The sequence below is a fragment of the Pinus tabuliformis genome, chromosome Q (genome assembly GCF_031772625.1).
Source record: "Pinus tabuliformis cultivar Carrire ecotype Pingquan chromosome Q, CPIR1, whole genome shotgun sequence".
Lineage (NCBI taxonomy): Eukaryota > Viridiplantae > Streptophyta > Pinopsida > Pinales > Pinaceae > Pinus > Pinus tabuliformis.
This window is the reverse complement of record NC_142296.1, coordinates 1208549677-1208572895: the sequence shown is the minus strand read 5'-3', so window position 1 is coordinate 1208572895 and position 23219 is coordinate 1208549677. Positions and strand designations below refer to the sequence as shown.

The following is a 23219-nucleotide window of genomic DNA, read 5'->3' as shown; positions in this document are numbered from 1 at the left end:
GAAACCCTACCCCCTTACAGACCACCAATGGGTTAGGTGGCGTGATTTTCCTTGAATAGGGGTGATGAGTCAACCTGCATTTGCCGATAACATCTAGAGATAGCTATCTTCAATGTTGATTTGACAACAAAGTTATGATAAATTGGCAAAATTTTCCTTGAATAATGATGATGAGTGAGCCTACATTTGCGGATAACATCTAGAGATAGCTATCCTCAATATTGGTTTGACAACAAAATTATAATAAGTCTCTCCACCTATTAAAAAAAATATACTCCACTCATAATTAATCTCGATTTTCAAAAAAAATAATAAATTAAACCACTCCCTAAATCTTCTTTCTATTCAAATTAATCTCGATTTTCCAAAAAAAAAATTAAACCACTCCCTAAATCTTCTTTCTACTCAAAGCTTCTTATAAAATTGCGTTTACTATCCCTGTCTTAGCTATTATTCATCTATTATATTATAGTCCTTTGAAACTCAAAGTCACTTTTTGGATCTTATAAGTCAATTTTGGTGTGCATGCAATAAAGTTCATATAAAATAAATTAAACTATTGCTCAGACGAGATGGGTGGGTGAAAAAGCAGGGTTTCATCAAATGAAAAGTTCTGTTGACTGGTGTTCGAGAAGGCGCCGAGATGTGGAATCAACTTTGAACAGGGAAAATGACGCATTAGTCGGTACCGAACCCCAGGATCGATCACTGGAGCTCCACTTGGCGTTTTTTTTAAGAGCATCGACTGCGGGAACTTTGCACTTGGATTCTTGTGTGGGGACATTGCACTGTTGGACTATCCTTTTGTCACAAAGCGGTAATTCATTTATTTTTGCAGGGCGTAGCGAGATAAAACGGTCCGGTGACCGGTTGAGGTTATTTCAAGTAAATAGATATATTTTCAAGATCCTTTTCAGATTTGTTTCACCAGAATTTGGCGATGTCAAGTTTCGAATTGAAGTTCATTACAAATCTTCCACGCGCAGACTATTAATACTTTCTTTAAAGAAAAAAAAATTGCTAAATTTCCATCTGAGATGATCGATCTAGTACTACGCATATTTCTTTATAAAGATTCCTTAATTTTAGTGCTCTTCCCGGTTTCTTTATAAAGATTCCTTAGTTTTAGTGGTCTTCCGGGTTCCACCGCAGAAAAACGAGAGCGCATACTTAGATATTTATTACCCGGCGCAGAATTAAATAGAAATCGTTTTCAGGGAGAGTCGGTGAGTCGTGAATCGCGATCGGTAAGAATTCTTGAATGGCGAACAAGTCTGACACGTTTCCACTTTGGTAGGTTTTGAAGCTCCCGTAACTAAAGTCTTCCACTGGTAAAAAGGTCTACAAGATGGATTATCTTGGGGAGGCTCTATCCGGGGAAGGGCTGGACTGCTTCTAATATCATCTCTTGGGGAGGCTCCATCTGGGGAAGGGCTGGACGACTCATAATATTACACCTTCACCGCGAATTTTCAAAGGAACTGCAGCTCAGCAGGCGGTATCTGAGGCCGGCTTCATCTCGCAGCAGAAACGGTGCGATTTTTTCACACTCGAAAGTCTTTTCTTCTGGTTTATAGTTGATTTCCCTCCCTTTTTTTTCTACAAGTTTTGGTTCTCTCTGCCTTAGTTGATTCAGTTTTGGTAAATAGGATGTCTATAATGAGAATTTTTGTGATTCCCGGCGGCGTATTAGATTTTGAGTTTTGGTGTGTGGTGCTGTAAGCCGCAACCAGGTTGTTCTGGATCTGACACCGTAGAAATATCACTTTACGCTCCCAGATTCGCTTTACGCTTAGAGTTTTCATTGCGATTAAAGATTTTGCTTGCTTGCTTGCTTGCTGTTTGTTTTTGCTCTTTCCTCTTTCTTGAGTTGAGAAGAACTATATATATCTTATCCTAATCTAGTCCAGTCTTAATCTAATCCTGAACAAAATTATATATGCCTAAGAATTCTTAAGGCACTGATTTCTTTAGTTAAAAAAAAGCTATACTACATAAGTGAAATAATTGCTCGTGTATTCAAATGCGGTCATCAATAAACACCTTCCAGACGGCCATGTCTCTGCTTAAATTCCAGCGGCTGTTTTCCTCGACTTTGACCTGTGAACCTAAAAGAGTCGAAATCCTCGCCACAGTCTCTTATATATATATATATATATATTACTGCCTTACATTTTCTTCTTGGTACTCTGTGCTTGACCTTAAAATCAGATAAATGAATAAATTTTGTGTTATGTTCAGATTGGAACTTGGAGTGCCATCGATTACAAAATTTAAGTACAACAAAATACATGTCTAACTTTATCATAAAGGATTAAAAATCCAGGACCTCTTTTAGATTTTATAAGAGTAACTGTCACCATACAGATAACATTTTAAACTGTGTAATGTATGGTCCATCTCCTTATGCGTTAAACTCTGAAATAGTCACTAGTAGAAAGCATTGATGGCTTCGAATAGCCATTTTCGGTCCTAATCGCTAAGGGATGAAAACAACTCTTAAATTAAAAACATCATTAGAGTTTTACTGGCTGGAAGAAGGTGAAATGAGAGTAGATTCAAAATTCTCTGCTCAAAAGGTCACTGTAGATCTCCCATGCCGATTTATTGGTGGTTACTGTAGATGGCCCCACCCGGGCTGAGATCGTAAATATCTAATCAGCACAGCCCTTGGTTTGAGCGATGAGCTTTGTCGGCCCAAAATAGAAAATTCTTAAATTTTAAGGGTAATATTATTGCATTCCCAAATTATCCCGCTTCAGTGGTCAAAGAATTAAAACGGTGGAGTAGAGGATTGTTTTTAAGAATCATTTAAATAAGATTATATTAAAGACATCAATATTAAATTTACAGTGAAATTAATTTAAATTGGATGAACTAAAATTGAAATAGTATATTTGGATGAACGGTTTTGACCCCTAATTGAAATGGGGCATTGAATATTATTGTAAAAAAACATCTAATTCCAACCAAATACAGTCATTTCTACGCCTAATTAATTTCTAACATCGATGATATGCTGCCATTAACAATTTTTCTGGTTGAAGTGCTAATTTTCCTGTTGATGCACTTCAACCAGATAAGGTAGGTGAAATTAAGATAGATTTATGTATTATTTTTTCTTAGTGCTTACAACTCCACACTTATTAGGAACCCCGTTTTCAACGTGAATTGGGAGAACACCCTGGCTACTAGTGTACTGTGCAGCTGCTTACTTCATATTTATTGAAATTATTACCACGTGCTCCAATTCACATACCGATGTTATTGAAATATACCGTAGTTGGATATAGCTTTGACCTTTTTGGGCAGTCCGCGATGATTCTTCCAAAACACTAAAGTTAGATATGAGCAGCATGCTGTACATTCTGAAAAATTATTTATCTTCTGAAGTTGGAACAAAATGATCACTGAAATATATTTCAGACAATAAATGATTGAGAATGCCAGACAAATGCATTGAAATGAGGGATAACACCACAGAAATGCCAGTCATGTGCATTGAAATCGAGGAAAAACTCCACAGCAACTCGCATTATAGGCATGTTTAGGCTTTTATATTTTTTTTTCAGAAGAAAAAAAACATCATATATTTATATTAAGGATATATAAAGGTCTAGATACAAAAAACTGTAAGAGACTGTTACGGCAAGAAGCCCAGCCCTCCTACTTTACCTTCATGAGTAGTGCCTAAGCATCATTATCAGAATGACCAAGATCGAGATCAGGACAGCAACATAAATGACTGTGAGGAGAGACAGAACTTCTCCCAGATTTGAGACCCAGAAACTTTTACAAAACTTTTTACAAAACTGTATCTTGTATCAAAAACGCAGACCATGAAGAATATGACAGTTGCGCCCAGACGACTGAAATGAGGAACCATGTTCAACAGGATCATGAGACATAGAGACATACCGAAACCAGCAGAGACCAGTAGCAGATCTAGAATCACGTCATCAAAAGAGAAGCATAATTATACAAAAAACTTTTAATGAAGGGCCTCATGACAGGCCAGAATACGCTGGAATATAGCCTGGATAGGCTCCTTAGAGTCTTGAAAAATATGTGGAGGATGATGAGATTTGAATAGGAAGAGAGCCTATAACAAAGTCGGATTTAGTCATTTCAGGCGGAGGAGGAACTGGAGAGTCCTCGCGAGGTTCAGGAATAAGCGAGGTGCCAGAATCTGTGCGGGCCTGTGAATCTCTAAATGAACAGAAGGGATCAGGTACAGAGGAAGGGTCCGAAGACTGAGATATTTTCCCCTTGATTTGCGGCTGTTGGTGCATTGCAGAGGTCCGAATACCGGCTTCTTGGGAGCAATCAGACTCAGAATGTCTGGCCCGACTGATGTTCGATTTTCTGTTTTTATGATGTAAGCGGCGGCTACAGTTCCTGATCAGGTGGCCCGTCTTATGACAAAAGGAGCATTTAAAGGGGATGCCCCAAAAATCTAGTCTTTGAATGATCTTGCTATCTTCCCATGCGATTTCTAGGAGATCTGGATAAATGCCTTTATAAGGCTTTTCGATAAGAACCCAGGCGACTCTCTTATCAGTCTCTCCTCTGCACCAAGGATCTACATAGATAAACCTGCCTATCGAGTTCCCAATTTTTGCAAGAGATTCTTCCGTCCATAGCTCCAGCGGCAGATTTGGGAGCTTCACCCAAATCAAGCAATTAGACGGAGTGTTCTTTAAAGGGTCAAAACCTGCATACCAGCGAGAAAGTGCTAGAAAGCTCCTTCCATACACCCAAGGATTTTTGAAGATGATCTCCACATCAGACTCTTTCAGGAAATGGAAGGAATACCAATCCTTCATCAGGCGGGAAATGATTGGGGTGTACCCGATCAGGGGGGCCCATTTACCCGACAGCCATTTTCTCATGTCCTGATCCTCCATCTCAGGAAATTGCCATTTCCCAACCAGCGACAGTTTCTTTAGGCTGTCAATTCTTTCTGTGAGAGTAAGACCATCAACACATATGGCTTTTGGAGAGGGGTCGGTCTTGACAGGATTCGAATGCTTTGAAGGGAAGGTAGCAGGGGAAGCAGCATTATTAAAAGAAGCCTTATTTGGCTTAAGTGATCCATTAACAGCTGGCTTTATGATCAAATCCTCCACGGTGGCATGCCAGCCTGGAGTAGAAGGGTGATTGTACCGGTTCTCCTCGGCTTGTATTGCTGCGTGGACCAACTCTCGCATGGCAGGAGAATCCGAGTCATCCATTGGCAGTAATGTCACTGTCACCCACTTAAACCATAAGCAGCGACCACCCACCAAGTACTACCTTCCTTAAATGTTCCCCTAGATAGAAAAGACCTGGAGGAGGCAGTCGATGCAGAGAGGACTGACCTTAATTAAGAAAGAGTGAGAGAAAACCTGCCCGAAAAGATAGCTTTTAATATTGAAAGCCAGGACCGTCAGAGAGAAGGATTACAATTCTGACAGGAGGATTTCTCGGAATGAGAAGAATATGGGAATGAGAGAGATAAAAGATATTATATCAATACGGAGGAAGGCTCCAGATATAGGTGGAGCTTGCGGAAAACGTCCTGAGAGGACTACTCTTTCCCCAAGACAGTAAAGGCCTTAAATGGAAGAGATCATATGTACCGGATAGGGTGAGAGAATAAAAGGTAGAGTAAAAGCCTTTAAGACTGAAAGGACCCTCTAGAAAATCGAGATTTTCAGGTGGCCGGAAAGAAGAGAAAGAACCAGATATACTCTGGCATTCAGGCGACCCTTAAAACTGCCTTTCAGGTGGAGGAAGGCGGATTTGAAGAGAATAGGTCATGGCAATCCACACAGCAACAGATTAGCTGACATACACAACACCACCTCCCAATTTTGATACGAATATCAGTAAACGGACTATAGATGACCAGTGAATTCTTTATCTTATGGAAAAAGGATTTCAACATTTTATAACCATATCCTGAATTGTCACCTCTAGAAAATCGAGATTTTCAGGTGGCCGGAAAGAAGAGAAAGAACCAGATATACTCTGGCATTCAGGCGACCCTTAAAACTGCCTTTCAGGTGGAGGAAGGCGGATTTGAAGAGAATAGGTCATGGCAATCCACACAGCAACAGATGAGCTGACATACACAACACCACCTCCCAATTTTGATACGAATATCAGTAAACGGACTATAGATGACCAGTGAATTCTTTATCTTATGGAAAAAGGATTTCAACATTTTATAACCATATCCTGAATTGTCACCTCTAGAAAATCGAGATTTTCAGGTGGCCGGAAAGAAGAGAAAGAACCAGATATACTCTGGCATTCAGGCGACCCTTAAAACTGCCTTTCAGGTGGAGGAAGGCGGATTTGAAGAGAATAGGTCATGGCAATCCACACAGCAACAGATGAGCTGACATACACAACACCACCTCCCAATTTTGATACGAATATCAGTAAACGGACTATAGATGACCAGTGAATTCTTTATCTTATGGAAAAAGGATTTCAACATTTTATAACCATATCCTGAATTGTCACCTTGCCTTCATAGAAACCAGAACCTTTAAACATATTAAAGACTACTGGTAAAAACCATCATACAGAGATAATTTCCCTATTAACTATGAAGCAAAATAAGGGAGATTGCTTGAAAAAAAACTAACCTTCTCGTGCGATGCCGGAGACAGCGGGAGAGAGAGCAGCGTCTTAGTCAAAACATCACCGCGCATCAGGATCAGAAACGCTTGGAGCTTTTAACAACAGCTTCTCAGAAAGCATACAGACAAGGTGGGATGATTCACCAACAATGAAATACACAGCCTAAACCCCAATAGAAAATCATTTCGCCTGATAGGAGATACACTTGGAGCTTTTAACAGTAGCTTCTCAGAAAATCATACAGACAAGGTGGGATGATTCACCAACTATGAATTACCCAGCCTAACACCCCATAAGAAAATCATTCGCCTGATATGAATTGGCCACCCTCTCAGAACAGAGAGAGATAACTTTTAATAAAAGACTTAGGACCCTGGCGAAAAAAGGATGAAGGAAACTACTGCTCGACTATCTGAGATAAATTTATAACTAAAAGCAGTGAAGACATGAATACACCCAGATGGCTTTCTGCACGGAGAGAACGTTCCGTCTGCACTACGTGTCCGAGAGTAGATTGCATGCGGATAAACCAATCTTTCCAGCCAGGTGTCTCTGTAGAAAGCGACTATCCTGAGGTGGACCAATGAGAGAAAAACTCCCTGTCTTCCTAATACCAGGACCCGAAACCTGAAAAGAGTGAGAACCCAACGCTGTCTGTCTGCGGGAATGGCGGGTGGCTATAGACTACTGGACTCTGTCAGCGCCTGTATGACTCCGCTCCTCTCCCGTGTTCCGGCTCGGCACCGCCCCCATGAATAAGCTTGCTTGTCGTTTAGGCTTTTATATTTGCAAGTGAGTTAATCAAGGTTCTAATTTTTCGCACTGCTACTGATGCCAAATAATTACCACATAGCCAATTAGTTTTAAACTCACTTTGGCTATATTATATGGACTAACCTCGGTTTTCTAAACCTATCAAATTTAAAACCAAATATAGAATTTCTTAAAGCTGTAGTGGTTCATACTTGGGGATTCGAAAAAATTTGCGAATCTCTGAGCAATTATGAAATAACTCGGTTATAATTCACCTTCCTATTCAGTTATCCCGTGGAATTAAGCTTCTTTCATGTCCTTAAAAGTGGAAGTTAATATATTTTTAGGTGAAAAAAATACTAATTATAACTAAAACTTGTTACACGTCTGGGTAACTTAACATTTTAACAGAGAAACGAATCATAAATATAAATATGTCATACTGTATTAAAATTTGTATTTGAGCAATTAATCGTATGCCTCTCAGTAAAATAAGTTAAACCTTCTTATACATCTTTATCAGTTTATGTTAAGGAGTGTACAAGGAAAAAACAATAAATATTTTATGAACCTTCTTACACATCTTTATCAAATTTCTTCTTTGGATGCGCCCAATTCACTCTTGCAATTGCCTTGGTAGTTGCTCCTAGAATCAAATATTGAGCTATGTAAATACAACTTAATTAAAATGAAAATCAAACCTTGATGTTACTAACTATTTTGCATTGTAAAAATATAAGAATATAAGAATATAACTTTTTCAATATAAGCTTATTATATAATTATAACTTTTCTCAATATAAGGTTATTATAAAAAGATGTAGTTTAATTAGACTGTTTTTTTGCTTTGAAATCATGGAAACTCAGTCAAAATTTTGATAAAATATGGTAAGGATTTTTGTAAATCTAAGTTGCCACTGTCAAATTTCAAGGTTTTGAGTGCCCAAGAGCTTTTTGATGGTGCTGAATTTATTTCCACCATCAAAAACATGATTCAAACACTGCTAGTGCAAACTTTTTGAAAAAAAATTCCTGATTCCAACAACTTAAAATATATTAGCTACAAAATTCTGGTTTGATTTGTGCCCTGTAATCAATTGTGGAAGCTCGTCGAAGAGTAGAGTAGTTCGAGCTGGAAATTTCTAATTAAATAAATGTAGAACATATAGAAGTTATTGTTTATCGAGAGCCATTAGAGTGGTCCACACTAAGAGTGTTAATGACATCTATCTTATAATTTTGACTCAAATGCCTTAGGGGTAGGAATTTAACATTATTCCAATTATAATAAGTTCCTCCATAATAAGTCCTCTATTAAGTGGCTCCCCATCCACCAATTTTCTAGGGATTTGAGATTATTCCAATTCTAGTAAGTTCCTCAATATTATTTATAATATTCATTTATAGTTTTTTTTTAAGTTAAAGTTGATCCATAACCTTTTAATACATGGTTAATCAGGTAAATGTGTGCAATAGTAAAACACTCTTCTTATTGTGATAATTTTTTGGTTATATTTATGAAAATTAATAAAACTTTGTTGCTGGTATCTTGTGACTATTTCAAGTTGTCATTGGTCTAATTGTCATTGGTCTAATTTTACAATGAGGAAACGGTCACGTTGTTTTCACTGACCTAATTAAAAAAAATAAAGTCACTGGCTTAAAAGATAAATAAAAAAAAACTATGTCCACTAAATAAGTTGGGTTTTCATAGTATTAGACCAGCCTTGAATTAAGTTTGTGTCAAAAGTTATGAAATTTCTTTGTGCTACTAAATTTAAGTTTTCACAATGTTTCGTATTTCTTTTAAATATTGGTGATGGTGCAGACTGTGGAACGCGGAACGTTGCAGGTCCAGAAATGACGAGAGACAGAGACGTCCGACGCAGTAACACGTGGCCGGTGCGCATCTCCATAAATTTTAACGATGGAGTTTCATCTGCGGCCAGACCTGTGGAAGAAAATGATTATGAGAGAAGGATTGCAGAGGCAGGCGATGACGGTGGGAGATCGCTGTCCAGAAGAAGAAGACGATCAGGGGATATAAATATTTTAGAGATGGGATCAAGGGACGGTGCAGCAGGTGACGCTTCCTCAATACTGTCACCACCTTATAGTCCACAACCACCTCCTCTCTCAGACCATCCTCTACTCGTGCCATCATCATCAGGAGCAAAAGGACGTGAGCAACCAGCAGCCATCCCGCAACCTCCAGAGGTTGGTTTTTATTTCCTCTTTTAATTTCATTAAAAATATTATTCATACCCAGTTATTTTATTCATACCCAGTTTATGTTAATTTAATAAAAATATAATTCATTCCCAGATTTCTAAGGATGAGTAGGCATATTCAATTTTATCCTCTGCCATAGAATCTGTTTAGTGCCTCAACAAACATCTTTCTTTCAGTGCCATATATCTCCACTGACAAAAGTTTACCTTTATATATTTATATTTATATATATATATATAACATGAAACTAAGATTTTAATTATTTTTGATGAAAACGATAATTCTCACATCGCATCACGATCTAATATGCTTGCACTCTTTAAACATCTTTTAATAATTTTCCTAGCCATAACAAATCTTTATAGCATAAATTATAAATTACACATTTTATTTTTATAATTAAAAAACAATATAGTAATGTTTATTTATTTACTAGTGTAGTTAGATAAATTAAATGGTTGAAAATTTTTTATAAAATTAAAAATATAGATAAAAAGACTATTTTATCTATAAGTTAAATTATACCAAAATCAAATATTTATTTGTCATATATCACATAGATTAAAAAAATCATAAAAATTAATTAAATTATAATTTTATTACTATTATAATTATAAAAAGAATATATATATATATATTTTTAATAATGGAATTCATCTCATTTTACCACTTTACTATGAAGGCTATTAATTTATAAATAACCTTTGTTACAATACCATGAGCCAATACCATGGGTTACTAATATTACATGCCAAAAAAACATTAAAAAGATGGTAAAGATTTAACTTCCATGGAATATTCTTAATAGTAGTCATATATCAAAGGTTGAGATTTAACTCAAAAATAGTTATGCCCTTTTTATCTTTTTAATTATATTGATTAATTAAAAAAATGTCATATGAACATATCTCATTTTTTGACATTTGATATTAATAAGTCATGTTATTGACCAATGATATTGTAACAAATTATATTTATAAATTAAGAATATCCATGATAAAATGGGGTGAATCTCCATGTTTAAAAATCTTGTTACATCATAAATGTTTAATTCATATATTAATGCTTTTAATAATAATAATATTTTTTTTTTTTCAGTTTTATCAATGTGAAATGTATTATAAAATAAATATTATTATATAATTATTTTGATTCTTATAGACATTTATTAATCATTTACTTCATATAATAATTAATAACTAAATTTAAAATTTAAAAATTTTATTCTAAAATGAATATATCTAACTGGTTAACATTAATATCTTAAAATTCTTTCACTAATTGATATTATAATAATAATATGAGTAATAACAAGTTCCATACATTTCAATGTAGATATGGAGCTTCCTATAACATTCTTTTAGAGAAGGGAAAAATATAACTTTCCTTTTAAACCCATGCATATTAATTTCTATTAATGTGATTGAAACTTTATTCATGGAAGCCTTAGCATGCCTTTATGTTAGCAAATGAGTATGAAAATGTGGGCCTTTTCCTTTCAACCCACTAAGGATCTCCATTTCTGCGCACTCTTTATGTGGGAAAAAGTAAATCTTTAGGAATAGGGATATACTTGAATATCCACAACAATGGGAAAGTACGGGCATTCTTTAAGCACGTTAAGCATGAAGTGGTGAAATTAGTTAATGGTTATTCTCACCAATTTTTAGAAAAAAAATAATTAAAAATGCCATCAAAGGCCTTTCTTCACAAGTTTCACGTCTCAGATTTAAGGGCCCAAATTTAGAGTTACATGCGAAGTTCCCAATAAAATTATTGATTATCTATTAAATCACGGTGAATTTAGATCAACTATAAATTTTTTATATTAAGAATACACTTTTCATTTTGCATTTATAATTTTTAGGGGATGGTTATTCAAAGGGCACAAAGAAGATGATTCCAAGAGTCATCTAATTGTTTGTGAGAGATGATTATTCAAAAAGTAAAAAGAAACCTTACATATTATGTTTAAAATCTACACCAAAGTCTTAATTGTGAATCTCTATTTACTATTTTTTGATTCGATTCTAATTTATGTTATAGTAGGGAATGTAATGGTCTCAATAGCTTTTCCCTAGAGTTCAACCACACAAGTATTGTCACATAAATTATTAGAGGTAAACATTAAAATCACACATATAATTTATAATTTAAAGTACACAAAACATTCTTGTAAGCATTTTCTCATTCACATTGAAATATTAATTTACATATGTAAATATAATGTGTTGGAATTAAATTTGAAAACAACTTACTTCTACATAATTAAGTCAACCAATTTGACATATGTTTTTAATTTTATTTTACTTAGTTATTTATAAAATTGTGTTTGATGTAGTATACAAAAATTATGTATAAGTTGAAAACAACTTAATTCTACATAATTAAGTCAACTAATTTTACATATGTTTCTAACTTTATTTCACTTAGTTATTTATAAGATAACGTGTTTGATGTAGTATACACAAATTATGTATAAACTTGTTGTAGCTGCTACACCCCCTCCAAAATTTGCCTACGCTTCGATTTTGAAGCCTACCTTTTGTCAATAAGAACAAATCTTTCACTGTATTCAAGTGTTCCTCTTGATTGTCTAGTGCCTTAATCATTTACTTTTTCATGCAACACTTGTGTCATGTTTTAACTAAGTTGTCTTAATGACGATTAAGTCTTGTCAACAGTAGCTGCACAAATTTTGACGACAAGTAATCTCCTTTTCAAACACAAGTTAGCTCCTATCCTGATCTAACATTAATTTTTGTTCTTGCCTCTAGGAATTGTGTAATCCTCTTCCATTGCCAACTACGCAACTCCTTAAGGAACAGAACTACGTAATCATGTGAGACAAGAAATCATTGAGCAAGTGAAATGTGCAATCCTCCTATGAGAGTCAGAACTGTGCAACCCACCTCTAAGAGTCAGGACTGTGCAACCCACTGAGCCAGTGAACTGCACAATCCCTTATCACTGGGAATTGCGTAGTACTTTCTCCTAGTGCATTGCACAGTCTTCTAGAACAAGCCAATTACACATCCCTAGAAAACAAGGAGTGTGCATTCCTCTTTGATCATGTGGCACAAGTTTCAATTTTTTATTAATGGACAAGTGTCGATTTCTCCTTGATTTTAGGCATGAGTGTCAGAAACCCTAACCCTAGTCTCGTGGGGATAATTATATATAATAGAGGCTTTTAGAGCTCATTTTCACACTCGACATTGGAGCTCTATCCATCCCCAAGAGTTCAAAGAGATTTGGATTTGGTTTGTAGCGCCTGTTTGGGTAAGTTTCTAAAGTGTCGCTTTTTTCTTCTTTTTTCCGTCGCTTTTGTCGTTTTTGTGTTTGCAATTGCTGCTTTACATGTTTCTTCTTGTAGTTACTGAATTTTATATTATTACTAACTTGTACAAGTGATCCAGGTGGCTCTAGACCCACTCAGAATTTAGCAAGGGTTATGGAAAAACTCAAAAATCAAAGTCCTCAGATTGAAGTGAAACTAGGACCAGATCGTAGTGCTTGTTGCCCTGATTCTAATGGTGTGAATGTCACTCAAATACGAGTTCGTATAGTTAAGTTATAGTTGGTCAAATGTTTGGTCAAACTTAGCCAAGTGGTAGGCTTAAGGAGGCAACAATTTGGAAGCAACCCGACGCATGGAATCTGGCCACCAAGACGGGAAAATCTGTTGCCTACGTCATTTTGCTAGTGACCCTTAAAAATCAGTCAACGGAAAATGACAAGTGATTCATTAAAAACCAAAAAATATTAAAATAGGGGTGGCAGACTGCCAAACCCGCCACCCCGAAATCGTTGCATTATAAAACAATTTAAATGAGTTTTGGTCAGCAGGCGATCAAAACCCGCTAACCCCAAATGTTAACACCTCAACAAAAATAACATATATATGGCATATGTTTTAATGAGCCAATAACCGTAATACACGAAATCAATTGGAATCGAACCCATGGCCGGCGAGTCCGCCGACCCTGCCCAATGCGGTAGTCTCATTGCAAACATAAAGTTAATCATCAACGTATTGCCACCAACACAGGTTAACGTTTTCCATTTATATAAACCGCCAGCCCGGAGTCAACATATGACCGCCAACATTGAACCGACAATGTTGCATGTTATTTGAAACATTCAACCACCGAGAATTAAATGGCTATGCCACTTAACTGTCGTGCCAATTTTAACAGCCAGTTGCACTCGTTCCAAACACTTGACCACTCAGTTAATGTTAAAAAATGGTAAAACGACAAAATTATGTTGTATGGGAGGGCGAGGGGTTTGACCTTGGAGTCTCCGCCCAGCCAATTTCGATGCCCACCAATGGCCCAAGTGGGTCTTGCTTTGTTAAGTCCAATAGTGACTTGATATTTAAACCCCAGTCATTTGCACAGCTGGTGGGGCAATGAAGGAGGACGACAAAACCTTGCTTAGGAGAAAGAATGGAACCCTGAATGTGGAGAATCTTGAGATGCCAAAAGATTCCCTTGAGGTGCTAGTGACAAAATTTAATAAGTTGATAGCCATTTTTGCATGTTTTCTCGCCAAGATTCCAACCATGTAGTCAGAATATCGATTTGAGTAGCATAACTTCAGGTGTCCAACAACAAGGAATCTTTGGAAAATCTTGTGGAATCTAAAAGGTTCCCTTGGAGGCTGACCTTTGACCGAGGTAGAATCTTGTCAAATTTATAGCCATTTTTCACAGAATTTCACAAGGAGCGCAGTGGTGTGCTCAGAATATTCATCTAAATAGTTATTTTTTTGGCCATCTTCACGAACGAATCTTTGGGGGAATCTTCAAGATACCTGAGGATCCAAAATTTGACGGTGTTAAAAAGGGGCAAAGTTTATAGTCATTTGACACAATTTCACGCCACAAGTTCAGCAGTGCAATCCTTTTTATTAGCTAAGATTTTAAATTTTCGGCCATCCCCGAGAGTGGAGGTATATGATGCACTTATGTCATGTTTTATTTGATTTGCTTAGATGATGTTTTGTTGGTGAGATCCCTGATTACCATTATCTTGAGGGATACTTGTATCCCACATTTTGTGAGATTTTATTAGCTTATCATGCTGAAGGAATGGCCATTTGAGTGAGAGTTCATATAGGACGTCTCATGGAGAGACATGCCACTCTTGTTGAGGACATTGCACGTGTGAGTGAGATTTCCTGAGAATGTCTCGTGGAGAGACATGCCACTCTTATTGAGGGTATATATCCTTGCAATGACAAATAACATACCAAGTACATCATCTTGCAGCATTACTGAAGTGGCCTCCCCACTCTTGACACCAGGGCCTGAAGACATAACCCACACTAGGTGTACTCCATTATCAATGTGTTTGTGTCCTCTGATTTGTTGATCATCATTATGTTTCTTCTTATTTCAGTATGCACACATGATTGTTTTTTATTCTCTTTTAAATGCAATTTTGCTAACATCACAGAAGTAAAAGATCTTGGCTAATTCCAGTAGCTGAATAGATATGAATCAACAAGTGTTGTATCTCTTTCAAGTCTTTTTGCCTACTGGCAATTACTGTTGTTGGGTATTTTTATGTATCCATAATCTTCCCTTTGCATGATATTTTATATGTTAGTGATTGATCTATCTTATTCCAAGGTTGATCTACACTTGTCTCTTCCTCGGTCCCAAATCTGAAATTTACCTCTTTCTCAGGCTGAATTGTAGCATATTTAAAGCTTATTGACTCCTCCTACTGTGACTTTTGTAATCCCAAGTAGCAAGCCACCTCCTTACGAGTTGCAACTACGCAATGCGCAGTCACTAGCCTCCTACAAATACGCATTGCACAATCCCAGCTAACAATGGTCTAGCCTGGCCACTAAGACTGCACATTGCGCAGTGATAACTCTCAAGCCAACCCTCTACTAGTCTAGACTACGCAATCCTCTCTCTCACTGTGCGTTGTGCAATTTTAGAGCCCAATCTGCCTCCATAAAGCCCAATATTACATAATCTCTCTCCTTAGTCACTGTTTTGTTGCTTTAAGATTGATTAGTAAATTGATTTGTTGAAGCTAACATGTTATCACAATGAGTGCATCTCTTGCTATAGGTATTGTAGGTATTGAACATATCTCTATCTCATCATCAAATATCACCATGCCTCCCAAGAAAATAACATCAAAGGAGGCTACAGAGAGAAGTACCGAGGAAGTTATTGAAAGTCCTTCAATATCAATTCCCATTCTATCTGATACATAATTATACATTGAGAAGGACTCTGATATCACTTGGCACACTATCAAAGATGCATTCACTGCTACAAAATTTAATGTAGATATGGAGGATAGATAGGTTTACATCAACATCCAATGATCAAGACTTCACAAATTCGCTTGCAGATTCCCAAGCCTTACCTTGTGCATTATACCTTATGCTAGTGGGCAGTAGCTTGCCTCCTACCAACCAGATGATATCCACTTGATTTACAACTTTCCTAAGCCTGAGCAAGATATGGATTCTCATTTCTTCGTGGAAACAAGCTATTACACTAAGGAAGTGGTCAAGTTGTGGGTAAAGAAACCAACACAGTTTCACTAGACACCAAACAATACTTATAAGACCAAATAACTCAGAAAGGTGTTTCAGTATTTAATAGTCTTGTGCTACAGAACTTATGGACACAAGAATACTGAATCCTTCCCAGAAGGATGGGTTTACATGTTATATCAAATTGTCTTAGAAGGGAAGATATTCAGTTGGTCCAATCTTGTGTCTCAACAGCTAAAGATCGAGGTGAACAAGAAGAAAAATTTACTAAAAGGCAAGCAAAAAAAATTCTACATGTTTGCCTACCAGCTAGACGGAATATGTGCTCACAATTATTTCCCTGACATGGATTGGAAATGAACACCTAGAGAGCCTCCTATCCATATTTATTGAAAATTGTAAGCAGAATGCAACTACAAAGGAGTCTTTGGAAAGCTGTTTGGTCACTTCTTTAGGGTCTTATACCATAGGATATCTAAAGAAGAAGCCCCTTATATGTCTCATGAGGAAACAAGCTCAGTATAAGAAGTTGCAGATTGGTTTGCCTCACTAGATTATACATACCTCAGAGTATCTAGTTGCCAGAAACTCTCTCATATCTTGCCAAGGTATGCCACAGACAAAGTAGTCATGCAAGAGGTTGCATATCATCTTGTCATAGGTATGAATGCAATAATACAAATGAAGAAGAAGGCACCCTGACCTACTTTTCCCTTACAGGTGGGATCTTATGAGATTAAGAACTTGAAGGCTGTAAAAGCTGAAGCTAAAGAGTTGGAAATCCTTAAGTTTGATATGTTATATTTCCATCAATACAATCCCAGAGGAGTTTGCAAGAAACACTGTGCCAAGTTTCACTTTTTCTGGTTGTATGGGACCTTTTCCATGCCAGAGGAAGAAAAGATCAAGAATTACTACAATTCCTTTCAGTCACATACACCAAGAAACTAGGCAAGCCCTTCCAACACAATTTTGGAGCAAAGTATTACCCAGGAAGTGAAGTAGTTGGAAGAGCGCACCCCAGTGAGCATCAAGTATGAGAGGAAGGTTGTTGATAACCCAATGGAGGAGTAAAGCCGCAAGTTCAAAGTAGATCCAACCATTCTAAAAGCGGCTATAGAAGAAAAAAGGAACAAGAAGCAACGAGAAGTAGAAAGGAAGTATAAAGAAGAGCAAGAAAGGAAGGAACTTGAGGAAAAGTAGGAAAAATAAGAACTAAAGAGAAAGGAGGAAGAATAATCTAGACTGAAGCAGGAAGAAACAAGTTGAAAAAGAAGAGAGCAGAAAAAAGCGAGATCAAGAGCTTGTCCAAGATATTAAGGAGAAAATAATAGCCCAAGACATGGAGATAGAACAAGGGGAACAAAAAAAAGATGTTTATCTCATGCCCATTGCAGAATAGATCACCAGCCAGCCTTCACCGCCACCTACAGATGGGCAGACCCTAGGTGATGAAGAAGAAATATCTCCTCTAGATGAGGACACAATCATGGATATTTACAACCTGACCTTCAATGAGCTAAAGAACAGAATTGTATAGGAAAGAAAGAAATATTTCCCCAATGGTCTAGCACATCCTACTTTCATTCACACAGAGAAGTTGATCGTCACTGACACCAGAAGGAAACCTCAGACCATTGTCATGGCTAACCTAGCCTTTGTTGTAGCTTCAAAAGAAAATACAAATTTCCTAATGGTAGAAAGAAAACAAACGGAAAAGGATCTAGAAGTTGCAAAGAAATAAATAGAACAACTCTAAGTGGAGAATCAAAGGTTGTATTCCGCACATGCTTTCTTGAAAGAGCTTCAAGCAACTATACTTGGTGAGATCTAGGCATTGAGAGACACTATGATGCATCTTTATTAGGAGTTGGTCACCTTTCATAAATCAATATAAGTTCCCTTACATGATATGCAAAAGAAATCGTGAGAAAATGTGAAAGATCTAAAAGTCCTTCATGCAACCATTACCATAATCCATGAATCGGGAACTAATTACACAGGTGCACCATTAGAGTTGGCTAAGAAGACAAGACAAGAAGTAGAGTTGGAGAAGGTTGAGGTCAGAATTCTCATACAAAGAAACAAACAACTCGACACCTTTGTGGCCAACATTTTAGCTGCTTATGCATGGTTATATAACAGCTTGAATTCCTTGGTTCAAGCACACAAGATCCCCTCAGTAGGGCAATTTGCATAGACAAAGTGAAGAAATATTGTTAGGCAGGAGATCAAGGAATACTTGAACCAACTAAAACAAGTCACTACCAAAGAAGACTTGGAGGTCAATAGACATATCATGCAAAAGTATATAGGTGGTCCTACTAAGGTCAATATGAAGCTATTTTTATTGTAGAATGAAGTGCAAACTGGTTCCAAAACCATCTACCTAGATGTTATGGAAGCTAGAGTTTGTTATCAGCCTAACCTTCCTACAAAGTTTGAAGAGACAGTTACACATTAAAAATCTTGGCACCAATATGTAACTACAAAATTACAAGTTGAAGTTCTTGAGCTAGAGATTCATCAAACCCAAGCTTAATGTATCTATTTTGTCTTATTAGGCTCTACCCATTTTTGTCATATATGGGGTTTTGTCTTATTTTATTTGAAAATAAATATGTAAGTGGAAGCTGAAAAATTAAATGTGGAATATGAAAAGTAATTAGTTAGGAAAAAAGACAAAAGAAGTCCAAGAGTCATGAAGGAAGCTCAAAGGTCACAAAGGGAGATGAAGGGTCATCTCATCTGTTATAAATAAGTCCTCATAACTCAAGCAAAAGACTTGGAACTATAGATTTGGAGCCTTGGCTTCTCTAGTCTAGCATAGGAGGAATACCATTCTTTGGAGAAGTAAGTGTTGGCTTCATATTCCACTATTGGGGCTAGTGTCATATCAATGTAATTGTATGCTTGGAACTTTCACTTAATAATAATAAGCTCAAGGAGACAACATGCTTTCATGCATATGTCATGAATGTTGTAAGTCTATTATTTATATGTTTGCAATGTATGTTGCTTCATTTCTGCTAATGCTAATGAACTAATTTGTTTGCCTTCATATATATCTTGTTGAATGCATATTGTTTATGGTATCATGATCGTTGTTATCTTGTGAACTATTTTGCAGGTTGAATAATGATTCTTTTCCATGCTTCTATGCCTCTTCTAAGATAATACTATTACTTTCTTCCAAGGGGATCACTTTTACTCCCATGATGTGAACAAACCTTTCATGCATTACATTTGATATCGCACAAAGTTCATATACTTGCTATCACCAAAGCCATGCATATATCATCTTATGTGTTCTTTGCCACCAAGGCATATCTTTAAGACCGTCACTTTTGGAACCCGATCATATTCCTGTTGTGGCTCCTACACCAAATGGTGTGGGGTCTAATTGGGACTCCACATTAGGGAGACCCCCTACGTCTATTGTCAACTTCCAACACTATCAATAGGATCTGGCACTAGAAGGAGGGATAGATGACAAGCTAAGCCCGTGAAGCATGTCTAAACTTTTCTTATCTTAAATTGGTTTTTCCCATATCTTAACCTCAGCATGTCTATCTAGAGTTCTAAATCTGAAATTTCCCATCATGACAATTCATGACTTGTCAAATATGAAATTTGATGGTGAGGGTGGAACAACCATTCTTGAGCACACCCTCTTCTTTCTTGAATTTTTTAATTATCATGAAATTAATTTTGAGGATGATACTTGTAGTTTGTTCATTCTCACATTCGAAGGATGTGTTAAAGAATGTTGTTATACATTGTTGGCCACCTCTATTCACTCTTTCCAACAACTTGTCAAGGAGTTGCATCAAGCCTTTGACATTTATGATTATGAAAGCATTTATGAAAAGATTATTCACCTCATAAAGAAACCTGATGAATTTATTGAAGATTTTCATGATCGCTTCATTCACTTTTGCTATGATTTTTATGAGGATGACATAAATTGGAATTTTATGAAAGAGAAGTTTGAGTATTTTGTTCAGACTTCTTTCAATCATCCTTAACCCAAATCCCTTCTAAGTCTCCCAACTATTCTTGGTTATGGAGCTCTCAAAATGCCAAAAGAAGTAAATAATGTTTCATGTGACTCTTTTTCTTCTTTCAATTTCTTATCAAATCAAGCAGCTCCATGCACCCAAGTTAAGGATGGAGAACTTGAAAATCAATTTGTCGATCCAACACCATCTTGTCTTTCCCCTCATATTCAAGATTTGAACTCAATTTTCAATTTTGAATCTGATTTAATCAATGACATTGTTGCTTCTCGATCCTCATACCTTCCATCGGTTATTTCTTTTGATCCTCTTCTGCCACATTAACCTGTTATAACAGTTTCTTTTTATTTTCAAGAGGGTCAAGTCCAAGATGGAGTTAATGGAGACCAAGAAACTCACGATATCATTCATAGTGACTATGTCTAGGATTCCGATTATGAATAAGAAGTCTCTATTAAATATGATCCTTCACCTGATATTTCCCTTTATTCCTCATCTTTCACCCATTCTTCTAACATATTCAACGATTCTATTGCACTTTTCACATATGTGGATGATTTAGTTTTAATGATGATAATTCTGATTGTAGTTAGGAGTGGTGGAATGTGGATTTCAAATTAAAAGGAGATGAGGAAGAATTTACTCTTCACAATCTATCCCTTCAATCATATTGTAAATATCAAGAAGCTGAGGATGAAACTTCATGTTTTTAATCAATCCCTCTCTATGATTCATCAAGTCATGAGGATCAATTTCTCTTGAATGAAAAATCAAACCTTGATCATGGATTTCCTAATGTATTCATTGATTCACCTAGCGTGATAATATGAATTCAACTATTGATTACTCCAAACCATCGATTTTTTATGATTTACCTACAGATACCTTGGAACAATGTCAAGATGTCAAGAGACTTTAGCCTATGTTGATGGTTATTTCATGATATCGCATTCTTGATCGGTTGTACAAGCATGATTAGATTGATACTCTCTCATGATAGAACCCTCATGAATTGGTTGCGAGTGTTGAAAATGAACTTATCTTTCAAATTCAAGATTCTTCACCCTCTTATCATGATCCCATTGTTCAATGGTTGGAGCCTAATCCTACTTGGAAAGCCCCTTTTCTAAGAAAAAGTTGTTATCTTTCTTCATGTTTTCCAATATTGAAAGTTGGAATGGATGCTTTGATATGAAAGTATGTCGAAATGTGTATGAACATTATCACGCAACTGCAAAATGTTTAGTACATGCCTTATTGTCATACTTCTCTGCTCATGTTTTTTTCCTTTGAGTTTTCTAGATGGTCGCAATTTATCTTTCTTATCGTATGCTTTTCTTGATGATCTCTCTCATTGTTGATTCCCTCGCTAGTATAGGTCAAGAAATTCTTTGTTTGTTACATTGGAAATTTGATTTCATGTAAGCCTGGCCTATCTTTGTTAGCTTAAGAGTAGGATTAGTTTAGTCTAGTTTTGTTTCAATGTTTTGTCTTTCATCTCATGCTTTTTATTTTAGTTTCTTCAAAATAACCTTTGTATGAGAGTCATGCTTTGGTTCTGAATTAACATAGAAAAGTTTGGAAGGAAATTCTACAACTACCAATGCTTGATTAACTATCCATTCTTTCTCTTTGCATGGGCCTTGTAGCTTTTAGTTGAGATGCTCAAATGAAAAATCCATTCTTTCTCAAAGAAAACCTTAGTGGTTCTATGATGCTTCAATCTATAAATAAGATCTTCTTCTTTACTCAGTTCTCTATGTTTGAACTTTTTTAACTTGTCAACCTGGTCAAGTAGAGAAGATAGAGGAGGACGCCTATGTGAGCAAACTTTGTTTCAGAGGTATATATATCCTTCTCTGAAGGAGAAACCTCATTTTCTCTCAATAAATCAAGATCCCTCTTCCACCCTAGTGAAATAATAAGTGCCTAAGCACAGTTCTATAAATAAAATAAATAAAGGGTTGAAGAAGAGAAAGGATTCTTGTGAGAGATGTGAAGCAAGCAAATTTGCCGAAGTACTAAACAAGCCTGCTGGCAGCGAAGTGATGCTTATGCTCCTATAGTGACTCCATCAGGGGATTGAACAAGCTTGCTGGTAGTGGAGCAACACCAAAGATGAAAATTAAGACTATGTCATCATTAACTCACATATTCTTACACTCCTCCTCTCCTAATCGAAACAATCGATATTTGACTTAATTTTTTTAGTGTGTACTGATGAAGAGAATGAAGGAAACTATATATTTAATCATGCTAAGTAAGGAAACTATGGTGATTGAATGGATGAACAATACCACTTGAAAAGCTAGACTTGGTTTATAGAGTTAGATCCATACAGAGAAGCTAGAGTTCAACCAGTGTGTTTCCAAGTGTTGTAGCTGCTACAACCCCCCTCCAAAAATTTTCCTACGCTTTGATTTTGGAGCCTAACTTTTGTCAGTAAGAACCAATCTTTCACTATCTTCAAGTGTTTGTCTTGATTTTCTAGTGTCATAATCATTTATCTTTGTATGAAGCACTTGTGTCATGATTTAAATAAGTTTTCTCGATGACTACTAAGACTTGTTAATGATAGTTGCACAACTTATGATGACAAGTAATATCCTTTTCAATCACAAATTAACTACTATCCTAAACTAGCACTGATTGCTGGTCTTGCCTCTAGGAACTACGCAATCCTATGCCACTAGAAACTATGGAACTCCTTGAGGAGAAAAATTGTGCAATCCTATGAGACAAACAACCATTGAACAAGTGAAATGTGCAATCCTCCTCTATGAGTTAAAACTTTGCAACCCATTGAGGAAGTAAATTGTGCAATCCCTTATCACTAGGAATTTCACAGTCCTTTCTACTAGTGGACTACACATTCTTTCGGAACAAGCCAATTGTGCATCCCTAGAAAATAGGGAGTGCACATTCCTCTTTGATCATGTGGCACAAATTTTATTTTTTATCTATGGCAAGTGTCACTTTCTCCTTGATTTTAGGCATGAGCATCAAAAACCGTAACCCTATTCCTGTGGGGGTAAATATATATAATATAGG

The 23219-nt window shown here is 36.4% G+C and overlaps 1 protein-coding gene across 1 annotated transcript in view; it reads left to right on the top strand.

Moving 5' to 3' along the window:
* The first annotated feature begins 1248 nt into the window (after positions 1 to 1248).
* The window catches only part of LOC149224124 (uncharacterized), a 35778-nt gene continuing 13807 nt past the window's right edge, over positions 1249 to 23219 (top strand). Inside the window, exons 1-2 of the mRNA XM_089383492.1 lie at positions 1249 to 1533; positions 9215 to 9603. Of these exons, the coding sequence (XP_089239618.1) occupies positions 9247 to 9603 (357 nt within the window). The 5' untranslated portion in view covers positions 1249 to 1533; positions 9215 to 9246. The remainder of the gene's footprint in view (positions 1534 to 9214; positions 9604 to 23219) is intronic.